Raw genomic sequence first — 26,645 nt, 5'->3', positions numbered from 1 at the left:
TCAGATCCATTTTCATCACACTGTCTATGGAAGTCCGAGGTTCGGGAGGTGTCTGTCTGCCCTCTTTAAAGCACAAACTACAAGTAGTGTCCTTGCTAGGTAGGGCCAAGCCCCTGCCCTCCCACAGGTTCCTCCTTGGCGCATTCTTGGCATCAAGCCGGCCAGCCCTCTAAGACCTGGGCTCAGCTCAGAAGGCTTCATTCACCAAGATCACATACCCAACCCCGCCCAACGGATCCTCCTTGTCTGTTAACCAGGAGTGGGCACCACTGCCTTATTCAGCCTCCCACAAATTAGGAAGAGACGCGGGAAGAGTTAAAAGAAAGCGGTGGGTATGGACTCGCGCGAGCTCTCGGCCGCCAGGGGATCCCCGAGGAAGGGCTGGTTTCGGAGCCGGGCCTGCTACCCACCCGGCGGAGGCCCCACAACCTCCGCAGGCCGTCGAGAAAGCCCCTCCTCCCGGGCGGAGACTGCGCCTAGAAGTGCGCCCGCGGCGCGCCCCGGGGCCAGAACCCAGGGGCGGCCGCCGCCTCTCCGAGCTCCCGCAGCTGCCGCGGCGCGGGGCATGGGACTCTGAGGGCCATGGACGGCTACCGGGGCTTCCTGGCGCTGCTGGTGTCGGCGCTGCTGGTCGGCTTCCTGTCCGTGATCTTCACCCTCGTCTGGGTCCTGCACTACCGCGAGGGGCTCAGCTGGGACGGGAAGGCGTCCGAGTTTAACTGGCATCCGGTGCTGGTGGTCACTGGCTTCATCTTCATCCAGGGCATCGGTACTGGGCACCTCCTGGGAGGCAGCGGGAAGGGGGGCGGGCCGGGGACCCCCGACCGAGTCCCACCCGAGCGGGGCCGACGTGAGCGCGCTGGGAGGCGAGGGAGGCGGCAGGGAGCGCAGGGGTGGAGAGGGGGCTGCGGAGCGCTCCCCGGAGCTGCGAGGGGGGGGAGGTGAGTGGGCATCGGCCCCGCCCGGGGGCCTCGGTGGGGGACCCCGACGCGCAGAGCCGGGACGGCGGCCGAGGTGGGCGATCACGGGAGGGGCGGCGCCGGCGCGGGGCGCGCGGGGCGGAGGATTCCCTGCGAGGCGCGTTTCGGGGGCGGGCTGGGCGCAGCGGCGCCTGGCGGAGCTGGAGCTGGAGCTGGAGCTGGAGTTGCCCTGGCCCTGGCCCTGGCCCTGGCCCTGGCCCTGGCCCTGGCCCTGGCGCGCCGGCCGCGCTTGGTTAACTCTTTGCAAGGAGTGGCTGGGATGCACTTGAGACGCCCCAGCGACACCAGAAACGGGAGCGGAGGAGAGGCGCCTGGACGCCGTGGGGTCTGGCCCGGGCAGGCCACACCCGGGGAAACTCGCTCCCTGTGGACCGAACCTGCGCTGTCAGGGGCGCGAGGTGGCTCTTTAGGCGAGGACTGTGCTGAACTTGCCTCCGGGCTGCAGATTAGGAGAGCGAGGCAATAGGGGAGTGGAGGCGCGAGAATCAGCCTCTGGTACCAGGCTGAGCCCTGAGGGAGGGCGCTGGTCCGCTGGAGCCGGGGCGAGTGCAGCGTCCGCTCTTCGAGTGTTAAACTCGGGGGAGCCCTGGAAGCCGCCAGGACTCCAACGGGTGTTTTCGGGCCCTGCGGGCACTGCTCAGTCTTGAGTCCAACTTTTTTAAGAGGCTGCAGATGGCAAAGTTCCCCTTCGGGGCTTCCTGTTGGGCGCGGACCAGTAACGCGGCGGGAGATGCCCGCGGGGCCGGGGCAGCTCGGCTTCTGCCCAGGATGCCCCCGAGGCCTGCGGCGCTGGAGTCCGGCCCGCGCCGAGCCAGCTCGGGGCCGCGCGCTCCTGGACGCTGCTGGAGCCGAGGGAGGGAGGGCGCAGTCTAAGCCATTTCTTTACTTTCTGGACGGATAACTGGCCTGTAACATTGTATTAGTTTTAGGCGCAAAGCATAATGATTCGATATACGCACATATAGCAAAACGATCACCTCAGTAAGTCTAGTTATCCATTATCACACATAGTTATAATTTTTTTTTCTTGTGGTGAGAACTTTTAAGATCTGCTTTTAGCAACTTCCAAATACAGATACATTATCATTAACTGTAGTCACCATGCTGTACGTTACACCCCAGGACTTGTTTATTTTATAGCCGGAAGTTTGTATTTTTTTACCCCCTTCACCCATTTCTCCTATCTACCCCCTGCCCCTACCCACCCTCTCCCGGCAACCAACAACAGATGGCAGTTTATAGTGTGGCACTCTCAGGAGTCCTGACAGTTTCCTTCTGCCTTGTTTGGCAGGAGGAACCTCTAGCTAGTGGTGCAAGTGCCATTTATTCGAAACCACTTTCCAAACACCAAGGCAAGGCCTTGGCAGAGAAAGTATTTAGAAAAACATAGAATGTGGTGGGCTGGGGCGAGGAACAGTGGAAAGGGTTTGGAGCCAGGTGCCCTTTTCTTGGAAGCAGGCTGCGTTTTCTTCATCAACATTTAACTTTCCACTAACAAGCAAACAAAAAAGAGCCCACCTCATTCCTACAGAAAAGATTTTTGTTTAAAGCTCATGCTGCAGCCTTGGGCAGGTGTGGCGGGCATTCCTGCACCCTGAGATGAAGCACCATCATTACTAATGACCTAGCCGTGGTCGGCACGCTTCCCTGGTGTGAGATTGGCACTGGGGTGTGAGCTATTTCATTGCATACATCCCAGTTATTTCTCATTAAACTAAAATGAGAAACACGTACTCAAGTTCCAAAGTCGCTGTCATCAGAAGCAGTCTTTCCTTCACGGTGGAGCCCTTAAGTTTGACCAGAGCTGTCAACACCTCTGTTTGCTCCAAGTAGTAGGAACAGTTTCTGCATCTCTTCCGGGCAAATCTTCAGAGCAGCTCCTAATACCAAGAAACTTCCCAGAGGTTGTGGAATATCCTCTCCTCATAATTGGTATTAATTGTATCCTGAATTACCAAAGAAGAGACAAAGTCAAAAACAAGTTTCCATTTATCGAGTGCTTTCTGTGTGCCTGCTAAGTGCATTATTTCATATATAGATATGAGTAGACTGAGGCACAGAGCAGTTAAGTAACTTACCCGTGGAAGTAGTGTGTTCTCTGTGTTTTTATTTTCAAGGTTGATTTCTCTGCTTTTATGGGAATATGCTTATTTTCTGCAAAATATATTTTTTTAGCTAATCAAAAGGATTCATCTAAGATACACTTTGAGCCCTGGCTGGTTTTGCTCAGTGGTTAGAGCATCAGCCCGCGGACTGAGGGGCCCCAGGTTTGATTCCAGTCAAGGGCACATACCTCAGTTGCAGGCTCGATCCACCGCCCTGGTCAGGGTATGTGCAGGAGGCAACCAATCGATGTGTCTCTCTCACATCAATGTTTCTCTCTCCCTCTCCCTCTCTTCCACTCTCTCTGAAAAGCAATGGAAAAAATATTCTCAGGTGAGGATTAAAATAAATAAATAAAAATAAAATACACTTTGAAACTCTTCATTCATATTAGAGTTCATTACAATTTCCCTAAAAGGATTTCTAGTTCCCTAAAATATGGAATTTCTTAATCTGTTTATACTCACTTTGGGGCAAAAATGTGTAAGTGGGTGTTTTGGAAATTTTCATCTGCTGCTTTTGTGCAAAACTTGTTCTCTTGAAGCCTAGTTCCTGTATTTGGATTGGTTTTGCAATGTTTGTCCCATCGACATTACCCAGCCTGTTTACTATTTAGATTCCAGATTTGCAAAGCATTTAACCACATAATACACTTAATGGACATGAACATAAACTTTTTCATACAGAGAGGCACATGTATGTGCTCTCAGAAATCTTGGCTTACCTTCACCTCCTCACATCCAACAGTAGGACGGCTCCCACGGCGGGGCTGGGAATCAAGAGCTGACTTTATATGCCAGGACGGAAACCCATGTTACAGACTAGCCGCGTTATAACAGACTTTCTTCCTATGTGGCATTGCTTCAGGGAGAAAATTTTTAGGCTCTGCATATGTGATGTAATATGATGCCCATTCTTTTGTGAGGCTGGCTAAACCAGTGCTTCCAAACTGGCTCAACAGGGAATCCCTGAGGGGAAGAGAGGGCACTTTTACCTTAGATGCTACTGTTATCATCACAGGTAAGTGACTGTAAAGTTTCATTTTGTTACTCACAATTTATACTTTGTGAAAACCCTTATTTCCCTTCTTCTCTCTAAAAATCAATTTAAAAAAATATAAAAATACTTTAGCTCTCTAATAATGGACCTGATGTAAAGGAGCTCTGTGATACACAGATATTTAGAGATGAGGAAGGGAGGGCTGACATACATAGTTATTACTCTAAGCATAAAATGCTTTACAAATGCAGTATACAAACAGTAAACAGTATTTGAAACTATGTGAGGACAAGTGCGAGTCCTTTGAAACACCTTTAAGAAGTAAGGCTTACCTAGAGTTACAAAATAAATGTCTCCCCCCCCCCCCTCTCTGTACATTTTGGAAAATATTTGTATTCTAAAATACAGTACAACAGGCTATAGAGTATCTAAAATAAAAATAAAAATTTAAACTAGTAGGAAACTAGGGAACATGAATGAGGAAGGGCTCCAAAGGGAACTTTAGAAGAGGCTTTGTGCTTCTCTGAGCGGAATGTTTCCCATGAAATAGGTACGCTGCCAGGAAATCAGAGAAACGGGCCTTGGAAAGGCCGCAGAGGACCGAAACAAACAAATGCTCTCAGAGTGCCAGCTGACCTTTTAAAAGGTTCAACAGGTGGAATGTGTTCTTCATTAAAACGAAGAAAACTTGAGTTTATAAGTTTAGCAAAAAGAAGGCTCAGCAATTCTATACGCCTTACTTTTCCACTTGTAGAACTCCTTTTACTGTGTAAACTGAAGGAGGGGAAATTGAATAGTGTAATGGGATCAAGTTGATTTTGTGAGAGAATGGAGCTGCAGTTAAGTAGCATTTAAGAGGCTAACAAAAAGAAATTAACAGTAGTACTTAAAAGGCAGTTGGGATATTCTTTTAATGCATCAAAAAGTGACCAAGTTTCAAGACCAGTTAAATATATTTGAAAGGGCTCTTGGGTAAAACCTGGCAAAGAAGGTAATGGAGAAAGTACCCCAAATACTTCAAAACTAGCTTTGGGGACACAGCTGATGATAAAACCTTTCAATATTAGGGAAACAAGGGTTTTCACAAAGTAGAAAGAGACAATTCAAGGCAACCCAAAACACAGTTTTTTGTTATAAATAAATGTATGCAGATCTCTTTATAGCATAACTAATAAAAATATTTCAGACATGATTATTTTGTTCACTGTTGTATCCCCAGCACCTGGAATGACACCTAGAACTGGTACTTAGTAGGCCAATAATTAGTTGTTGAAGGCATGAGTGATGATTTCTGTACCGTCATTAAATTGTTAGTAACAAAATGTGACTTTACAGCCACTCATGTGTGATGATAATAGTAGCATCTAGAGTAAAAGTGCCCTCTCTTCCCCTCAGTGATTCTCCTGGTGAGCCAGTTTGGAAGCACTGGGTTCGCCAACCTCACAAAAGAATGGGCTTCGTATTACACCACATGTGCATCTTTATTTTAAAGGCCTCAAGTTTATAATGTTATTGCCGAATTACAATCGGTGCCTCCTCTGTCTACCGAAAGACATTACTTCATCAATTCTCCCCCTTTTCCTTCTGCATCAAGTTTCTCCTGCAGTGGATTATTTCCAACGTGTTATAATTTCTATCATTTTAAAAACGACCACACTCGTGACCACATATTCCCCTTCAGCTACTCCCTCAGTGCTCTGCTTGCCTCACCACAGAATTTTTTGTCAGTATCTGCGGTCTCTAATTCCTCTCCTCCTGTTCTCCCTCACACCCACTCTAGTCAGGGGTTCACTCTACTGCTCCCCCCAAATTGCTCTTAGCATAGTAACCAATGGCCTCCATATTGCTAATTCCAGTGGTCAGGTCTCAGTCCTAGTCTTGCTTGACCAGAAGGCAGCATTTGGCATAACTGACCCCTTACTCCTCCTTGGGACATTTTCTTCACTTGACTTCCAGGACACCACTTTCTCCCCACTGGCCACTCCTTTCAGTGTCTTTGGGTGGTTCCTCCCCATCTTCCTGATCACTCAAGGTTGGAGTGTCCAAGGCTCAGTCTTCTGACCACTTCTTGACACACCCATTCTCGTGGTGATCTCATCCAGTCTTGTGGCTTTAATTAAACACCATCTATTCACTGAACCTACAGATATGTTTATCTTCAGCCTGGACTTCTCCCCTGAACTCTAGGCCCAAATATTCATCTGTTTATTCAAACTCTCCACTTGGATGACAAATAGACATGCCCAAACCTGAACTCTCAATCTTCCGCATATCCCCAAAACCACCCCTGCGGCTTCCTCACCTCAGTAAAGGGCGACTTCATTCTTCTAGAGCAGCGATTTTCAACATGTGTGCCACAAGAATTTTTAAAACATGCAATACCTTACTGTTTAGTCAGGGGCACTAACCTCTCTTCCTTTAGATTGTCAAATAAAGAAATGACACAGCTAACACAACAATAGCCATCCGTGTGAATGCCCTGTCTTGAACCATAAATATATAGGTCATATAATAGAGTTGCATCTTATCGGTCATGTTGTATAATAAGGTTGTGTCTGACTGGTTAATTCTTGGTGCTAGAAATCCTTATATACAAGTATAGGCACCCGATTTTTTAAGAAGTGACTTTGGAGCGAGAAGGGTGGGTAATTACGATTATTAGTACCTTTTTGTAAATCAATCAAAATTATACCCATTTTTTGTCAGATTGACAAAAAAATACAACATAGTTTTTGGGTATGCCACGGAATTTTAGTAACTAGCTTATGTGTGCTATAAGATGAAAATGGTTGAAACTCTAGAATCTAGATGTTCATGACAAAGCTATGCAGTCACCTTCGATTCTTCTCCCTCTTCCATAATTCTCACCTAACACATCAGAAAATCATATAGACTCCAAATTCAAAATATAGTACTCTCCAGATTCTCACCACTGACTTGTTAGATTATTTATTCACTTACTGTCTATCTCCTACTAGAATATAAGATCCCTGAGGGGAAGCCCTTTGTCTGCTGTATTTATGGTGTGCAGAACATTACATATCACTAATATGCATTCAATAAATATTTACTAAGTTAATGAAAGTTTGGCCAGTCCTTTAAACCAAAGGTCATACCTACAAGGACAGCCTATAAAGTGAACAGATGAAGTGACTTGGGCGTGTAGCACCTTACTGTATGCTAGACACTGTAACTCTGTCTATAAGCTGTTCCCATTTGAGTTTGTTAGATCCAAGTTTTTGTTTTCTTTTGAAACCCTGAGCCTTCCATATTTAGAGCTGACTGGGACTTTAGGTCCAACTCCTAATTTTAGAGATCAAATGCCTGGCCAGGGTCAGACACCAGGTGATATCAGAGCCAGTGCTATTTCTGATCTATCATAATATTTTGATATAATACACAAAATATAGCTGATGTTTCTGAAAACACAAAATTTGTGGATATTTGTAAATGTCCCGCTAATTAATTGAATGTTTCTCTTTTTTATACACTATTCGGTACCAACCAGTCAACTTTGTGAGGAGTTCAGTCCCTTCAAAGAGATGCTTCTAGTGTTAAGATGCTAAAATAAATCTTCCAAATCACTTCCTTCACTTTGATTCTCCAAAGGTTTTCGTTTTCATGACATTCATGCTGTGAGGCAGTTTGAGCGCATAAGCATGTTTCAAAGCTCAGGTTCTCTTTGATAGGCACTGCAGGAATCTTTACAAGAAGTTTATTTAAAGACGGTTCTCTGCTTTACATTTAAACTTGAGGTCCTTTGGATAAAGTCTGGTAGACTCTTGGGTGCACAGGGAAATGAGTTATAAAGCTTGAAAATCCTGCTCTGACCATCCTACCAAGGAAAGCAAAATAATACTTTATTCAAAGAGCTAAGGAAAGTAATGGGCATCCCATATTTAAGCAGTATTTATAAATGTTTAAAAATTCCAGTGTACTCAAAACTCAACAACGTGCTCTTATTTTATTTTTGGGTTCACGTAGTGCTTACCTAAAGCTGTTAGGTGGGTATAAGCGCAGAATACTTATTACTTATTTGAAAGGGCCATTCGGTCTTATATGAGCTCACACTTGGGTCAGAAGTACAAATTGTCTTGAGATTTTTTACTGTTGCATTGTAAAAGAGACTCTACTGATTTGCTGGAGAATCCTGAATGAATTAGTGTGTTTTATTTAGATTTCTTTATTCAGCACACACTGAATTCCTACTATGTGCCAGGCTCAGTGCTAAATGCTGGAATACGATGGTGACCAAGATAGATCTGCTCCTGCCTTCATGAATCACAAGACTTAAACATAAAAAAACTAGAGTTAAATTGTTATCTATGCTTTGGGATACGTATCTCCCTCCAAGCAGCCCTCTCCCCACATTCACTTGGACAAACACTAAGTCGGCATTGCCTGCTGTAAGACAAACTTGTAGTACATATAGATGGTTTCGGGATGGCATGTGGGTTGAAAGCTGATGTCAAACCAGGGACTGCATCTTAGAGAATATATATTTTCACAGGTTCCTGAGTTAATTACGCAGCTAGGAGCTGAGAAATGTTTTAATAATTAAATTCGAATTCAAGTTGCTGTATTTTCCTCTTCATGGTCCAAAGACTAATTATACGCAAGTATTGATTTCCTTTTTATTTTCTTCCTTCATTTTTTTTTCAAAATTTATCACAATAGAATGCCCCACTACCAGTAATTGTTCTTGTAAAAAGGTTGTAAATGTGTTTCTCACATATACAGATGGTCCCCGGCTTGTGGTGATCTGACTTAGGATCACTTCACTTTATGATGACGTGAAGGTGATTCGCATAATAAATTACATGAGATAGTCAACACTTTATCGTAAAACAAGCTTTGTGTTAGATGATTTTGCCCAGCTGAAGGCTAATGTAAGTGTCCTGAGCACGTTTAAGGTAGGCTAGGCTAAGCTATGATGTTTGGTAGGTTAGATGGATTAAATGCATTACGATATTTTCAACGTGACGATGGCGTTGCTGAGATGGAGCCCAAAGTAAGTCGAGCATCTGGATGAGTGCATTCCTGTTTCCCTTCATTTTGGGGGAAAAAGTGGTCTTTCCAAGTAAGATCTCTAACAGAAAACTCTTGTTTCAGTCACAAGTAGCTGTTTGATAGCTTTTCCCTACTCATGGGCTTATGAGACCTTTTTCTTCCTTCTCACTGAACCTCAGGAATGGTGTCTAGGTAAGTGCCAAGCCAAAGGAGCAAGAAATATTTAAGTTCTGCTCTCCAGGCAGGTACTCTAAGTGTTGAGAAGAGCTTCTTGTTGGAGAATGTGGTCTGATTTGTTACAGTTGCCCTTTTCTCCTGAAGTCCACCACATTTTGGTTATTTATACATTTTTAAAGCATGCAAACACCTCATCCAAATGCAATATTTTGCAATTATCCTTCATTTATTCAGAGAACATTTTAAAGCAAGTTCCACTATCCAGCAGAGCTTCCCTGCAGCCAGGATAGAGGCTGAGAATTCTGAGAGCCCCTCAGATTCCCACAAGCTGCCTTATGTAGTCGTTGAGACTAGTTTGCTATGGGTTTGCAAGCTTATAAAAGTGTTGTTTTAACTTTAGAACTATTATGAATTCTTTCAGTCATTCAGAAAATAATAAACAGATCGCTAGGTGCTCACCACCCAAACTGAATAAATGTGTAAAGATTTTTGCCAACATAAAAATTTATAAGCAAGAACTTAGAGCTGGTAGGAATAAAAGATAAAAGGACGGAGGGAAGAGTTTGGAGGCATGCACCGTAGCCTGAGCCAGAAACTAAAAGAAGAAAGAGAAAAACTCTAAACTAGATCCAGGGGCTACAAACCCATAATGGGCTGGGCCCATTTGGATCAGAGGCAGGCACCTCTCCTCCTGCAGAAGCCCCCAAGAGCTGACTCTTACAGTAATAGGATAGTATGTCTTATTGATCACTCTGAATCACAAATAAAAGGTGAACTTATGCTCCATTCATGCTGCTGCTGGGGAGGGAAAGCTAGTGTGCAATGAATTTGAAAACACTTGAGTAAACAAAAGGTTTAAAAATCAGTTTCTGATACTCAATGGGGGTAAATCTCAGTTTTATGGAATATTTGACACATTTCTCTCTGATGCCCGTAGGATCAAGAAGAGTTAAAAAGTGTTCCCTGGGAACACGGTTGTCTTGGACGTTTTTGATAACTTTTTCTTTAGATAAACTTTTTATTGAAGAACTACATACATGCAGAAAAGTGCTTAAATCATAAGCGATGTCTTTTTACAACATGAGCACACTCATGAACCCAGATCGTGAAACATTTCAGGCGCACCAGAATCCCCCCAGTAACCCTGTAACGCCTCTCAGTCATGATGATCACTCCTGACTCTAACATCAGAGATTATTTTTGATTTTGGAAATTTTCGATCTAATATGATTCAGATCAGGGAGAAAGCTATTGCGATTTACTCTTCATAACTTGCTTTCCAAGCAAACACATCCTGAGTATTATCTACCAGATTTTCAAGCTCCCTCATCTAAGATTCCTTCCCCTGGGGATGGAGCTTAAATGAAATGAAGATGATGACGACGATATTAATTTTAAAACACTAATTGAGATAGAGCAGGCTTCTGAACCTTTCTGTACCTCACCTTCCTCCTTTGCATAATCATACCTTCCTCACAGAGTCGAAGTGAGAATTAAAATGTAAACATGTGAAGCACTTAGCACGGTGCCTGCTACCTAGCTAGGGTTCAGCTGTGTGCAGGCGTGTGTGTGTGTGTAATAAAAGAGGTAAAACCAGAACGCGGGGAGACGTGTTATTAGATCTTCGTATATTGCACATTTTTTGCCTGATCACACAGATTGCAAAAGGCTCCACTGTGTGAATAAAAGGTCACTCAGTCATTGGATAGAGAGGCATTTACTTTCCCTGAAATCTAGAGAATCGTATTGCATGTGCCGCTGAGTCATCCGGGGAGAAAAAGCATGAGGAAGGGAAAGCACAGTGTTTGAGTAACCATCACTTCTATGTATAGACTTTGATCAGTCTTCAGAAAGCGCTTTACATTTATTCATTTAAAAAAATAGTAAGGGTCACACACACACATAAATAAAACTAGTGAAATGGAACGAGTTCAGTGGATTATATTGTTATCAGTTTCCTGGTGGTGACACTGTGCCATAGTTATGTAAAATGTTACCACTGGGAGAAACTAGGTGTAGAGTGCATGGGATCTTTGTATTATTTCTTACAACTTCATTTGAATCTAAAATTATCTCAAAATAAGGGTAAAAAGATACTTACAGAATTACATACTTTGAGCCCAGAGCTGTCCTAGGCTCTGGGGATATGAGAAACAGCAAAACGTAGTTTCCTGCCCTCAGAAAGGATGAATTAGGGATGAGAAGGGGCCTTGAACCAGCTTTTAAAATTATACTCTTTAAGCTGTTTCATTAAGTGGTTGGAAAAGATTCACTGAACATAGAAATGATTATCCAAAAGTCTCCATGCCATCAAGGAAATATACTCGATCAACATTTATAAGATACCCACCTATGCACTAAAATTAGCAAGTAGCAATCCTTCAGCATTCAGATGAGATCAAAGGAATACTGTCCTAACAGTGAGGGCTGTCAAGTGCTGGATTGGAACCAACAACTAGGAAGATTGACATCTTGTGCTGAAAACGTTAAAGAGGTTGATTTCACTTCTGTCTTTGTGGGTTTAGACACGTTTCTGTCTGAAAATGGTCTGCATAATCCCTTACATTTTTATGATCTTATGAAGTTTCATGTATTTAAATTATAAATGTCTTTGGTGGGAAGAGGCTTTTATTTATTTATTTTTTGCTGGAATTAAGGGATATACATGATACACTGCTGATATAGTGGAATCCATCTTCCAAGGAAGCAGTCTTTAAACTTTTTTCAATCTGCCATACATTTCCAGATATCTAAATTTTCTCTCATATGGGCTGGAGGGGTGGGGTGAGGGTGGGTAGAGTCAGGATATTATCTTCAGCACAAAAAGTAGTCACAAACTGGTTCGGGTGGCCATGTAATCCATTGCTTAAACCAGGGCACTTAAAAAAACACAACTCGTTTTAAAAATAGTTTTTGTTGAAGTTTAATCCACATGCATATAAATGTGTAGCTCGATGAATCTAGGTATATAACCAGCACCCAGACTGAAAGAGAGAATATTAGCAGATCCCTTCTGCATTCCCTTCCATTTGCTATACCAATTCCTCACAAGGGCAGCCACTATTGCAGAGATGAGTTTTTCCTGTTTTTATACTTCATATGAATTGAATCATAGGATATATACTTTTTCAAGTGTTATTTCTTGGGATTGATATTATAGGTTGATCCTTATGGCTGGGTGAAGTTCTAGTTATAAATCATTTATTCTCTTTGCTGTATTATATTATTCCATGGTGTGAATAAATGTATCACAATTTATTTATTCATTCTATTGATGATGGACATTTGGGGAGTTTCCAGGTTTGGATCATTACAAATAGTGCTACCAATAATATTCTAGTACATGTCTCTTGGTGACCATATTTCTTTGGGGTGTCTAGCAGGAGTGGACTTGCTGGATTCTAAGGTATGCATACATTTAGCTGAAGTAGATACTGCTGATTTTCCAAAGTGTGTGTTCTCATTTAAACGCCCATCGCACAATATGCGAGTTTTGATTGCCTCACATTTTCTGTAATACTCAGTATGTTTCGTGTTTAGCTGTTCAGATATGTGGTAGAGGTATTCTAAATTGATTTTAATTTGCATTTCTCTGTTGAATAATGAAGTTTATATCTTTCTTATGTTCATTAGCCACTTGGTTATACTCTTTTGTCTATTTAAATCTTTTTGCATATTGTTCTAATCCTTAGTCTGCCTTTTTCTTATCAAACCAAAACATCTCTATAGAGAAACCAGGCCGTAAGGTTGAGACTTCAGTTGTGGATGTGTGAGGCATCCACATGTGGATGTGTGGGAGGCATCTATATGGGTGTCACGAAGCCATTGGAGGATGTAGTTCTGGAGTTCGGGAGAAAGTTCTGGGCTGGAGATGAAAATCCTGGAGACCCTGCCATGCAGGTAGCATTTTAGTGAGTGAATGAGATCACCCACGGAGAGTGCAGCGGGAGGAAGGTCCTGGGACTGAGCCTGGGGAGCACCAGAGTTTGTTCACAAGTTGGGAGTAAAGAAGATGCCAGCCAGCAAAAGAGCCCAAGAAAGAACCATTGAGAGGCGGGGAGAGGGGGAAGCAGAAGCCAAGAGAAAGGGGTTTCGTGGAAGGGGGTGTTCAATGTGTCCAACTGTTTATCTTGTGTCAATTAAAAATCAAACAAAACCCAAACCACATTCTGTCCCCTTTTGTCCCTCTGTAGCCATCATTGTGTACAGACTGCCGTGGACCTGGAAATGCAGCAAGCTCCTGATGAAATCCATCCACGCTGGCTTAAATGCCGTTGCAGCCATTCTTGCAATTATTTCTCTGGTGGCTGTTTTTGATTTCCACAATACCCTGAACATCCCCAACATGTACAGTCTGCACAGCTGGATTGGGCTGAGCGTCGTCATATTCTACTTGTTACAGGTTAGTGTCTCAGTATATTTATAAAGAAGATATAAAAAGTAAAACAATTCAGATCCTGTGGATGTTTTCTATACATAAATATTTTGTTGGAAATCGTCTTCTCATTCCCACCAGTCCTTGTTCCACTTGTTTTCCGTATAAGTATTTTCTCCTGAGGGGGCTCAGGAACTGCAGAATTCACAGCCTGTGAGCTTGAATGTGAGATTCTAAATACGGGCACACATATGTATGTAGGGAGATAGCCATCTGATAACATCTGCTACTGTTGGGACTTCAAGTTTCACAGGCTGAATAAACTGGCATAGACAAGGGCCATAGATTTCTTTTCCACATCCTGTCACTGCTGTTTTCTGGGTTTAACTTTATGAGTGAAATGATGGAAGTTATATCTCTTTGTTTCTCTGTTAGATTTTGAAGACTCAGTGTTTATTTTATTTTTCCTCTGTTTTCACTTACTAAAAACACATACTTTTGATAGCAATGAATTTAAACATAAGTTAATAGAGTGTGATAGGGATTTGGCTATTTTAGGTCCCTAAAGTAAAGGTAAGTTTTAGAAGTCTTTACACTTTGTTGAATAATCTTTGTAAACTATGTTGATGTATTTCCCTTCTTTAGTTAGTGCAGTATATATCCAACTCCCTTATTTGGGACATCATTGTGAACTTCAGTTTTCTGTAGATATAGAAGTTCACTGGAATGAAGTTATAAAATCAGAAGGCATATCTTAAAATATGTGAATGTATGACCTCTCAAAAATAAAGGACCTCTTACCAGATATTTATTTGTCACTTTTCTGCTCAAGGTTTTTTGAATGTTAATTAAAGTTGATATCTATATGACACTATTAATTATTTATGTTTGCATTGCCGTGCCCGGAGGTAGGGACTGGGGAGTGGGAAGGTGCCAGACAGGAGGGAAGCACAGAGAGGCCCCTGCATCAGCCATGATCTTCCTGGTCAAGAAGGAACAAGGGAAACGTCTCCAAGTGGAGGCTGAGCCCAGCTCGGGTCTCCCGTCCTCAAGGTTGCTTTTCCCTCAGTGCTCTCAGGCTCTGCCACACATCTTTCCCTCTTCAACTAATATTTATGTTTAATACTACTTTAATTTTTAACCCAAACAGAAGTCTTAAGCTTTATGCAGAAAGACAAATATCCAAGGAAAACCATGAAAATTTTGAAAAAGAAGTGAAGGAAGACCTGCTTTATTGAAAACAAGTTATTAACACAGGAAAAAACCAAAATGCATTAATGGAAAGAACAGAGAGAATAGAAAGAGTCCAAGTGTGTATGAGAACTTTTTCTGTGACACAATGATATTTCAGTTTAACGGGGAAAGAATGCTTATTTAGTAAATGTTACCGTCACAATTGACTATCAATTTAGATGAAATTAAACAAACTAAAGACTGTACATCAGACATTAGACAAAACATTTTCAGGTAAAGGTCTAAATATAAAACAACCAAAGCCAATGAAAACAGAAAAAGAAAATTAAGAGCCATATAATCTATATAAATGAGGTAGGGGGAGGCCATAAGTTTGACCAAAAATCCAGAAGCTATAAAGGAAAAGAAAGACATAAAATTCGACTACATAAAATTGTTTAAAAAAATTATGCATGACAAAAGTTATCAAAGTCAACAGAAACTGCACAAAGAGATATGGAAATAATCATATCATGTGTTAAGGGCTGGTGTATTTAATGGACAAAACTCCTAAAAATTAAAATAAAAAGGCAACCTAATAGAAGAATAAACAAAAGATTTGAGCAGTCAGTTTAAAGAAGATAAATTTAAATCACCAAGAAGTATATGATAAAATGCCCAACCTCACTAAAGAAGTTAAGGAAATGGAAATAAAAAATTATTTTCCCGCAGACTGACAGAACAGGAAACAGTAATGTTCATTGCTGGCACGGATGTGAGACTGAGGTGCTGTCTTACACTTGATGGTGGGAAACTGAATTGCTACAAAATTTTAGGGCAATAGCTTGTTGATATCTATTGATATTTTTTAAAAAATATGCTTACTCTTTGACCTAGCAATTGCACATTGGGGGGGAGCAGAAATAAAATACTGTCACATAAAGAACTCTAAGGAGGGTATTTAGTGTAGCTATTTGTATAGATAGGAAAGGGGAAGCAACCTAAATGTGCACATAAGGGAATGAGTGGTTAAGCAATTTGTGGTAAATCCATGTTGTCTGTTATTATACAGCTATTTCAAAGAATGGCGCTATATCTACTGATCAACAGTGAAATCATGACATATACTTCCACATAAAAAAATACTGAAGAGTAATGTATATAGAAAATGTCATTTTTTGGGGAAAAAAGGACCGAAAAACGGAAAAAAGTGCGTATGTGTGGATGCGCACAGAAAGGTGTGGGAGCACACACCAAACTGCTATGATTGTGGGGGTGGGTAGGATTGGTTGGGGGGTCATTAATTTTTTTTTTTTTTAAGTATTTCTTTTCTTTTTCTTTTTTTAGTATATCTTTATTGATTTCAGAGAGAGGAAGGGAGAGGGAGAGAGAGAGATAGAAACATCAGTGATGAGAGAGTCATTGATCGGCTGCAGCCCGCAACCCGGGCATGTGCCCTGCCCGGGAATCGAACCCCGATCGCCTGGATCCTAGGTCGACGCTCAACCGCTGAGCCACGCCCGGCTGGGCGGGATCATTAATTTTTAAACTATATCTTGTTTGATTTGAACATGTAGCCCTTTTGTTTGAAAGAAAAGTAAATCACATAACTTACATAAAAATCATATAAAAAATTTTAAACTAAATGAAGCAGACGGCATCCCCTCACCATGTTGTGAACACTCGTGGAGGGCTCGGTGGCTTCTGGTTGTCCTTTCAGGAGCCAGGTGAATGGTTTCCTGTTCCTTCCTATGCTGGAAAAAAATGACTACATTCCAGCTTTATTTTTTTGTTGCATAAAAGCTGTTTTTAACTATTTGCATTGCTCGTCCTTAGAAGTGAGAGAACAGATCACCCAGGTGTGCTCAGGAAGAAATTAAATGAGAAAACCATTTCCTTTCCCAGTGGGAAGAAACCAGTTCTAAGCTTGCTCTCTTCACTTTTGATGGGAGCTAAGCTCTGTCCTTATTATGATTTACAAAGACTCCTGCCTTCATATTCTCAGTCGCAAAAACACACGAGCCATAAAAATATGTTTTTGATAGAGATGTGTTTCTATCAGATTTCTTAGGTTCAGAGTAAAAAAGGGAAGTGGTTTCTCCTTCTACGGGAGGTTCTCCCCGCTGCACCCCAGCAAGGGCCGTGGCCTGCTTGCAGCTCACTCGGAGCCTCGGCGGCTGTGCATTTTCACCGCAAAGCCTAACTGTGTGCAGATCACTCGTGCAAGTTCCTGAGCTCAGTTGGCACCCCCTCTCAGTGCCACCCAAGAAACAAACCTGTCACAGAGTGTGAAGAGCATGGGAGAGATTGCCGAGATCAGACCCTCTCCCCTTAGTGCTGCTGGCTTTGGTTTAGCCGCTATGTGTAAAATCCGAATTTCACCCGCCAAATGAAGCCAGTGTCTAGGTTGATTGAGTAAATGAAGGAAGGAGGGCAGGGCGAGGCAAGCAGAAAACAGCACAGCCAAAAAGAGCGGACAGGTCTGCACGCTGCCTCATGCATGCCTATGGATTAGAACGCATTTCAAGTGCAGAATTCTTTTCTACTTGTAAGATCTAGCTTCTGGGTCACTTTTTAAAAATACATATATATTTTTAATCATCACCCGAGGATATTTTTTTCCATTGCTTTTTCAGAGAGAATGGAAGGGGGGGGGGAGAGAGAGAGAGAGAGAGAAACAGAAACATCACTTGGTTGGCTCCTGCACTCGACCCACCAGGGCCGGGGATCAAGCCTGCAAACCAGCTAGGGCTCTGGGGCACTTTTTTAAAATAACAAACTATTGTATGTATATTGAAGTTATGTATCATAATAAAATTAATTCCCGTGATTCCACCATCCACCTAATTTAGGAAACATAGAATCCCTACCCACCTCGATCACACATCTCTCCACCTATCCCAGCCCCTGGAGGTAACCATTTTCCTGCAGTGTTGTGTTGTGTTTTGTTTTTTGTTCGCATTCTCTGTTTTTCTTTATAATTTTATCACATACTGTGAATCCCTAAACAACATATTGTTTGGTTTTGCTTTAACTTTTAAAAGTGTCATAATATATGTGCTTGAACTCAACTATGTTTTAATCCTTCTGCAACCTTTCTTTTGGTTGTACTCATTCAACTACATTGTTTCCTCTGGCGCATTCATTGTTGCTTTTGTGTTCCACTGTATAAACACCACAGATTTCCTTACTCCTCCTGCTATTAGACATTTGGGCTATTTTCAGTTACAAACAATTCTGCATTGGACATTCAGATACACATTTCCCAGTTCTCTTATGCAGAGGTTTCTCTGGAAGTATGCTTAGGCGTGGAATTATAGACTCAGCCTAAAAAAAATAATACTAAATTATTTTCCAAAGCGGTTGACCCCAATTATGTTCCTGCCACAGTGTGTAAGAGTCCCACATGGCACGTCCTTACCAACAGGCACCCTCTTCTAAAGTTTCATTACTGCCAAGCTACTGGGTATAAAATGATGTCTTCTTGTGGTTTTAATGTTTATTTCACTGATTACTTATTTTTCTCTTCTAAGAAACACCTGTTCATGTCTTTTGTTCATTTAAAAAAATGAGTTTCTCTTCTTTTTCCTTAAAGATTTGTAGGAGTTCTGTGTCAAATTCCTTTTCATTTGTAGGCACTACATATATCTTCCAGTTTGAAGCTTGTACTTTTCGCTTCTGTTAGTATTTTGTATAAGTTCCTAATTTTAATAAGACAAATCCATCATGTTTTCTTTTAATGTTAGTGTGTCTTGTTTTGGTGACTTGTTTATGAAAACCTTCTCTACCCCAAAGTCAAAACAGATTCTCAGGCACCGGTCCAGACCAGCTGGGTCACAAACTATGGGGTGGGGCCCAGAAAAATGTGTTGTCACTGGCCCTCCTGGTGATTCAGATGCACAGTAATGTTTGAGAACCATCGGCTTAAGAAAAAAGTCCCCAGATGGCCAAAAGGTTACATCACAATAATATTAATGAAAATCTTAATTTCTCTTATGTTTTTCTATGAAGCGTATTAAAGTTTTGTCTTTGATAATTAAGTACTTAATTCATCTGGAATTAACTTAGTGTATGATGTGATGTTGTGATCCAACTTCGTTTTTTTCCACATGGGCGAGCTGTTTCCCCAGCACCGTTTATTGAATTGTCCCTGTCCTTGCCACTTACCTGCAATGCCAGCTTTATCATACATCTTTTCCTCTGAGCAGTATAGGATTGAAGAGTGTAGAAGAATTGAAGTAGATAGAACTATATAGAAGTATTCAAGAAGTGCACACTAGAAAGAGATAAGAACCTTGATTTGTTCTTATTTTGAAGAGAAAACTTCAGTAGTTTACCACTGAGTAGAGAGGCTTCTCCTTTCTTCCTCAGGCAGTTTGTGAAAGGCTTTGTTTTTCTTTTGAATCATGAATGGATGTAGAATTTTATGGAATGATTTTCTGTGCCAGTTGAGATGAATATGTGTTTTTCTTTAATCTATTAATGTAGTTAATTGCATCCATAGACTTTCCAATATTAAACTTGGGTGAATTAAATACATTTTTAATTGTCTTAAGGTTTTCTTCTGCTCTCTGAAATATTCAGATTCTTATCTTCTGCTGTTTTGTATGTGAATGAGGCTTCTCAGAAATGTCACTTCACAACTTCATGACTGTCATTTAGCAGGTGGAAATCTGGCCCCTGGCTTCTTCCTTGCTCAGATCCAGAGGGCAGGTGGTGTTTAATGATGCAGGACTTGGAACCAGGGTGACCTGTTTGAATTGAGTTCATCTGTTTGTAGCTGGTGACATTGTGCACGTAACTAAACTTTTCTGGACTTAGTTTGCTCACCTATAAATTAAGGGTTCTGATACATTCTTCACAGCTTCATAAGAATCAAAGCCAAATAATACATGGAAAGGCCCAGCCTTGGGCTTACGGTACTGGAATGATGCAGGTCATTAGAAAAGTAATTCTTTGGGAGGCTCCTTTATGACCTGAAGATGACATTTTTCATTTCCGCTCTAGACCATAGGCACCTTCATGGTTGAGAACATGCCTTTCATGTCAGTGAAATTTTATTCATGAATCCAATCATGTATTGAACAGTTAATTACCTACTATGTGTGGATACCTTGTTAGGCTGTGGGTGATACATTGTTTTAGAAGACAAGCGTGGGCCCAAAGAGCCATGCTCTCTGCCATCACGAAGCTTACAGGGGACGGCAGGTCACTGAGTATTTGGTAGACGCTGAGTATACGGAGTGTTCTGGGGGAGCTCTCATGTGGCAGAGGGGACGAAGGAAGTCAGACCAAGACTTGAAGTCATGAGCTTGGTGGTGAAAGGGGAAAGAGTATTCTAGGTGGGTGGAATAGTGTGTGGGTAAAAGCTCACTTTACTTGAGGAAGAGGAGGGTCAGGCTGCCTGGGGTAGGCATAGAAGAGGAGTTGGAGGCTGGACAGGAGTAAATGCAGGAAGACTAACTTGACAGCGTTTATAGAGGTTTGGATGAGAAATGATAGTGTCTTGGAGGAGTAAGAGCAGCAGTGAGAAAAGTGGGTAGTTTCTAAAGATATTTAGGGAGTAGAATTAATGGGATTTGGAAAATCAGTGATATAAGGGGTCAGAGAGAGAATCACTTGCAGGCTTGAGCAGATGGGTGGGTGAGAAAGGAAACATTAAAGGGGGAGGAGAGGTTTGAGGAGTGTCAGATGCTACTGAGAAGTCACGGAAAATAAGGTCTGGAAACTGTGACCTGGATTTAGTGACCTGAAAGTCAATGATGACTCCGAAGGAGAATTAGCAACATTCTGAACCACTACGGGGACCTCCTGAAACATTTCTAATATATTCAGGCGTCTTCGGCAGTAAGTGGACAATACAATATGCAAACCAGCTCATCTGATACATTTTTTGACTGCTCTCCATTCATGATCACTGCTTCTACACTGATTATAAATGTGTTTTGGGGCCTCAGACCCCTTCTGTCTCCATTCTTCTGCCCCCCCCATTAGTCCTTTGCTCTCAATCTGGAAAGATGAGCAGTGATGTTGCTATTTCTCCCCATTCTCCTCTCTTCTCACACGTTTTTTGTTAGGGTGGTAGATCCTAAATAGGTAGGATCCTAAATAGGTAGGGAAAAAATGTCCCTTTAAACGCATCTAAAGTTATCCCTATTTTCTTGAGAAGAGACTACTTCACAGCAAGGGGCATGAGTCAACAAAATAAAGCGGAAGGTGTTAAGATTCCAGCTTACGTAGGAATCTTCCTGGCTTCTCCGCAGAGGAGTATTCCACTAGGGATTTAGTCAGCAAGGAAATGAAGACGACTTTCCTGCAGAACTCATTTCTTCCTCATAAAACAAAATTGTTGACTTCTTTCCACATAGTTTTTTAGATTGACCTGATGAAATGTGTCCTATTGTACTTAGTTTTAGTGGCTTAAAATTTTTTGCCTTCCTACTTGGTAACCTTAAAAAACTTGATTTTAAAAAAAACACTAAGTACCAGAATGTTCACTGTAGCCTTGTTAATGTAATGATAGCAAAAAACTGGAAACTGGAACATCCATAAATAAAGAACCGAATCAATTATGTTACGTCCTTAAAACAGAATATTAGCCGTTACAAAGGATAAATTAGATAATTGTGTGTTGATATGAAAAGATATCCAAAAACACAAGATGCAGAACAAATATGTATAGACACACACACACATTCGTTTCTATAGGCACAGAAATTTTTGGAAGGATGCTTTGGAAGGTAATAATAGGTGTTACTTTTGAGCAGTGGAACTGGATCGGGGAAACTTACTTTTCATTTTATGCCCTTGGTTCTATAAGAAATGTTTTCTCATTTTGCACATATTGCTTTTAAAATAACAATTTTTAAATTACCGTAGTTAAAACTTAAAATTAAATGATAACCTTTGTACTTTTTGATGTTTAGCTTCTCCTAGGTTTTCTCGTCTTTCTGCTTCCTTTGGCTCCGCTTTCTCTCCGAGGATTTCTCATGCCCGTACATGTTTATTCTGGACTTCTCATCTTTGGAACAGTGATTGCAACAGCCCTTATGGGAGTGACTGAGAAACTGCTATTTTCCCTGTAAGTTATATACTTTTCCTAATTGTATACTTAAACTATGAAATGTCAAATACGTATTCATTGGAAAAACGTAATAAAGTGTAACAAAATTTTTAAAATGTCTAGTCTTAAAAACATTTATTATACAATATAACATTGTATATAAATACAATATAACATTGCATATATATTATACAATATAACATTACTAAATGCTTGAAGAAGGACCCCAAAGTCGAACAAATTGTACTACTCTTAAAACAAATATTGAAATGATGCATGCCCTTACAATCTTTTTGATGTGCATGTTTTTATTAATTGCAATTCTGGTATAGGTACATTTTTGTATCACCCTTTTTTTCATCTTTTAAGTGATACAGGTGCTCCAGATGCTATTTTTATACTAATGATTTTTTTAACAATATCCGACTATCGCATTGAGTGAATTATAGCATGCATTTCTCCTTAGTATTAAGCTTTAAGGGAACTGGCATTGAAGCTGTACCGGCGTGCATTTTGAGCAGAGAAATTAAAAACTGTTTGGCACGTTGCTGTCTCACGCTGTTTGTAATTGGACTCTCTCTCTCTTTTTGTAGGAAAAACCCTGCCTACAGTTCATTCCCACCAGAAGGTGTTTTTACAAATACCCTCGGCCTTCTGATTCTGGTGTTTGGGGCCCTCATTTTTTGGATAGTCACCAGACCACAATGGAAACGTCCTAAAGAACCAAATTCTATTCTTCTTCAGCCAAACGGAGGTGCTCCAGAAGGAGTGGAAGGCTCCATGGCAGTAAACTTTGGCAACACGGACAAATCAGATTCAGAGCTAAACAGCGAAGCAGCAGCCAGGAAAAGAAACGTTGCGCTTGACGAGGCCAGTCAGAGGTCCACCATGTAGACGCTGTAGAGGTGTAGCCATGTAACTTCGCTTTTAAAACCCAGCCCTGCGGTTTCGCTTCTCCTATTTAGCCATGAAATGATTGAGCTCCATAGAGTTTATATTTGTTTTAATCATCAAGTAGGATTTCTTGAAAGAGCTTGTACTGATCGAGGCCTATGAACTTATCTGAATTGGAAAGGAGATGATCAATGTAAATGATAGTGGCTATAAACTGTGGTTCTGTTACTTCTTGTTGAGGACCAAAGCATCCTGTGCCTTGCAGAGGACATATGCTCAAAATGTGTCTGTTGCTTGGGAAATCTGATAAACTGGCAGCCCTGGAAGTTTTTCTAAAACTCAACTTAGTCCCAAGGCTTCCCTGGGGTTTGGTATATTTTATGACCCGGATTCCAAACCTAATTAGAATGAAACTATGCCTGAATTCTTAAGCAGCATAAACTGCTCCAAAAACCTCAAAGAGCACTTTTTCTCAAGTTTCTGTTTTTATTTTTAAAAAGTAGTTGCATGGCACTTACTGTGTGGCAAGCACTATTCTAAGCACTTTAGAGATACTAGCTCATTCGATTCCCAGACAAACCTTGTGAGGTAGGGACTATTATTATCTACATTTTCCAGATGAGAGATCTGAAGCTTGGAACAGTTAGTAATTTGCCCCCAACATCCTAAGTGATGGAACAGATTCAAAACCTGCCAGTCTGGCTCCTCAGTCCATGAGTCTAACCACTTCACTATGCATTTTTTTCTGTTTTATACTAATTTGTATCTACTTTGACCCTCCCCTGAACAAATTTCAATTACTGGAGTATAGTGGAATGGTTGATGTTTACCTTCTGGCTCTTGTTTTCCAAGGCAGATTCTTCTGATAACCAAAGAGAAGGGCCCCCCTGCCTGCAAAGAGATCAGGGTACCCTTCCACTGCCAACAAGCCCTGGCCAACCTTGATGCCTCTCTGTTCTTAAAATTGTGTCCTGATGACAAAGAAGGGTTTGGACAAGAATTTCTGTAGCTTTCAAGATGATCAATTAAGATTTTTGTTTTTTACAATCTTAGCTGCTGAACAGTTTTGGGTTTGAAGACAGGAGATATCTCATGGTCTGCCCTTCCTGGGAGAAATGGCTCAGGTCCTTCCAGATTTGGGTGGAATTTTAGGGGATATCTTGAGCTTTGTGTAATCAGTAGTGATTTGAGACTCAGAGGTGACAGCTTTTGTTCATGGTAACCTCTCTGGACTGACACAAATTAAAACCTAGAGCAGTGCCTATGCTGAAATGATAGTTTTCATATTGGAGTTGATTTTTGGTTTCCCTGCAGTGTTAAACTGGAGCATTTGAATGTGGATAAGAAGCTTATAGTTTAACACCAAATACACTTGACTTTTTTCAGTGCCTAGTGGATTTCCTTTTAGGACAACTGGTGATTACTTCCACAGATTGAATATTGAATACATTCCATCACATCCCTTAAGCTTCATGGATACCCATTCAAAATCCCTTCTCCGAAACATTGTTTCCTTGCGTAATTCTATTTCCAAAATTGGTAATGGTGTCAGGAGGACTGCTAGAGCCTAGCTCAGTGCCTGGCACATACAAAGATTTGATAAATGGATATTTCATTACATGGAGGGGCACAGAATTCCAGGAGTTTGGGGGGGGGTGGTGGTCAGTGACAGCCTCAAAAATTGAAACTGCCATTTCATTTTATATAGGCCAAGAAGGAGGTTATTAGTGAAACATTAATTATGGGTTTAGTGCTAGAATATTCTGCTCTGTTGAACGTATCTGAGCACCCCTCATCTCAGCCCTCTATTTTATCTTTCTTATGGGCTAATGTAAGGTTAATCTTACAGGTATTATAGGATCTTTCTTCCTTTCTTTCTCCGCCTTTATGAAAACAAGGCGTAGCCAAATATACCTAGAAAAACTTTCTGTTTGAGATGTCTTTTAATGAGCTTTCTATTCTAAGGATAATTGTACCTTTATCTTTCAAAAGCTAATATTTCCTACCTAAAGTGTCTGCCCCCAAAATATCTCGTTAAAAAGTCCGCAAAAAGAATAGGGGAGAAGAAAGCCTTAGGTATCCATTCCAAAACAGTGCCTGAAATCTCCACGAAGAATTTGACCTTATATCATGCGCAGAGGTCACCTGGCTGGGCTTACCCCATAATCTAATTTCAGGGGGGCGAACGTTTTATTTGCACACTCACGTAAATCAAGACTAAAGCGTTTTCCCTCAAAGGGTTTATTGAGAAACCCAAATGGATATACGTTTTGATTTAATGTGATCAGAAGCGCACAGCCTCCCCTGCTCCGTGGGTCACACCGCGTCCACCCTCCAGCCGACTTGCTTTTCCCTCGTGTGGTTTCATTCAAGCTGCGGCGCTGCAGAAACAGCGTGTCAGGCCTCACAACCAAATGCCGAAGAAAGCAGTCGCACCTTCTAAGGGACACTGACAAGCGGTTTCTGTTTTCTAACGGACAAAATCAAGAGGATGTCTTGTGAGCTGGAAGTTCCAGCGTGATACCGGTTGACCAGTCGAAACGCTCAAGGAAGCAGCGGAGCTTTAGGCTGGTTTCATTGCACCACGATCGCGTTTTACCTTGGCATGACCTTTTTCAGATTTACCACAGAAAACTGTAACTGCTACGTCTCAGAGCTACGCAGAGGAAAGCCCAGAAGAAAGAAAACTGTTATTCTTTATCTCTATAAGGTCCCTGGAAAAGATTTCTGCATTTGTATTTGTCTTTTTAGCTCAGCACCTTTGTGGGGAAATATTAAATAGCCTGAATATGTTAAAATTTTGTAGAAAAAAATACGCATCTATTTTTTCTGGACTCCTTTTTATATAGCAATAAAAGTTATTTTGGAATCTACTTGTCTGCGTTATCATTTTGTGGAGGCTAAGTGGGTGTAGTCATTGTTCTAAAAGTTTCTTTCCCATGGAAAAATTTTTAAAGTTTCTTTATTGAAAATGCTGCCAGATTTCTGTTTAAAGTGCACTCTGCGTACCATGCCATCTGCATTGCTAGAAGCATTAGAAGACTGTTTCACAAGTGCCGGTGGTGTCCTCGTACAGGACCTGAGCGGGGCCTTACCCTAGGCGGGCGGCAGAGGGGCAGGGACCCCGGCGGGCGCGGCCCCGGCGCCAGTAGGAACCTGGTGGAAGGGCTGGTTAGTACCAAGCTCGGTGTTGCTCATTACTCGTCCTTGAGAAAGTGCATACTTTTTTTTTCTTTTAAATCTTTTTTTTTTTTTAAATATGTCTTTATTGATTTCAGAGAGAGGCAAGGAGAGGGAGAGAGAGAGATGGAAACATCAATGATGAGAGAGTCATTGATGGGCCGCCTCCTGCACGCCCCCGACCGGGATGTGCACCGACCAGGAATCGAACCCTGATCGCCTGGATCCTAGGTCGACACTCAACCGCTGAGCCACGCCCGGCCGGGCAAGAAAGTGCATAATTAATAATGGACAAATGGCTGGGGGTTTTATTTCCCAAATAAGGAAAATCATTAGCATCTAGGTAGGGCCGATACTCAGCCAATCTTAATTTAACCTCTCACTTAGTCTTTTTTTTTTTTTCTCCCCCTCCACCTACTTTTTGTCTCCTGGGAAATGTTAATGGTATTTCATGTAATAATAATGTGATATATGCCCTATTATTCCATAGAGCTGTAATATTGTGTGTGAACTGAATTTTTATGTTACATCCTATTTTGTCACTGATTTATATAGTTAATCTCAGGGATACTGTATCTCATTTCAGGTTGATCTTAATTGGCAGATACTTTTGACACTTCATAAATATGTGGCTCAAGTACATTACCATGTAATTTTACATGTATTAGCTCATTTCGTTTCATTTTATTTG

The 26,645-nt window shown here is 41.5% G+C and overlaps 1 protein-coding gene across 1 annotated transcript; it reads left to right on the top strand.

Annotated features, from left to right (window-relative positions):
- The first annotated feature begins 346 nt into the window (after positions 1-346).
- On the top strand, positions 347-25,647 carry CYBRD1 (cytochrome b reductase 1). Its single transcript, XM_081141891.1, has 4 exons — positions 347-769; positions 13,463-13,671; positions 21,744-21,898; positions 22,474-25,647. The coding sequence occupies exons 1-4, from the start codon at positions 583-585 to the stop codon at positions 22,772-22,774; spliced, it is 852 nt and encodes a 283-aa protein (XP_080998017.1). The 5' UTR covers positions 347-582; the 3' UTR covers positions 22,775-25,647.
- Positions 25,648-26,645: the final 998 nt, after the last annotated feature.

Source organism: Miniopterus schreibersii (genome assembly GCF_964146895.1).
Source record: "Miniopterus schreibersii genome assembly, chromosome: 7".
NCBI lineage: Eukaryota > Metazoa > Chordata > Mammalia > Chiroptera > Miniopteridae > Miniopterus > Miniopterus schreibersii.
Note: the sequence above shows the minus strand (reverse complement) of the source record. Positions and strands in the feature narration are given on the sequence as shown.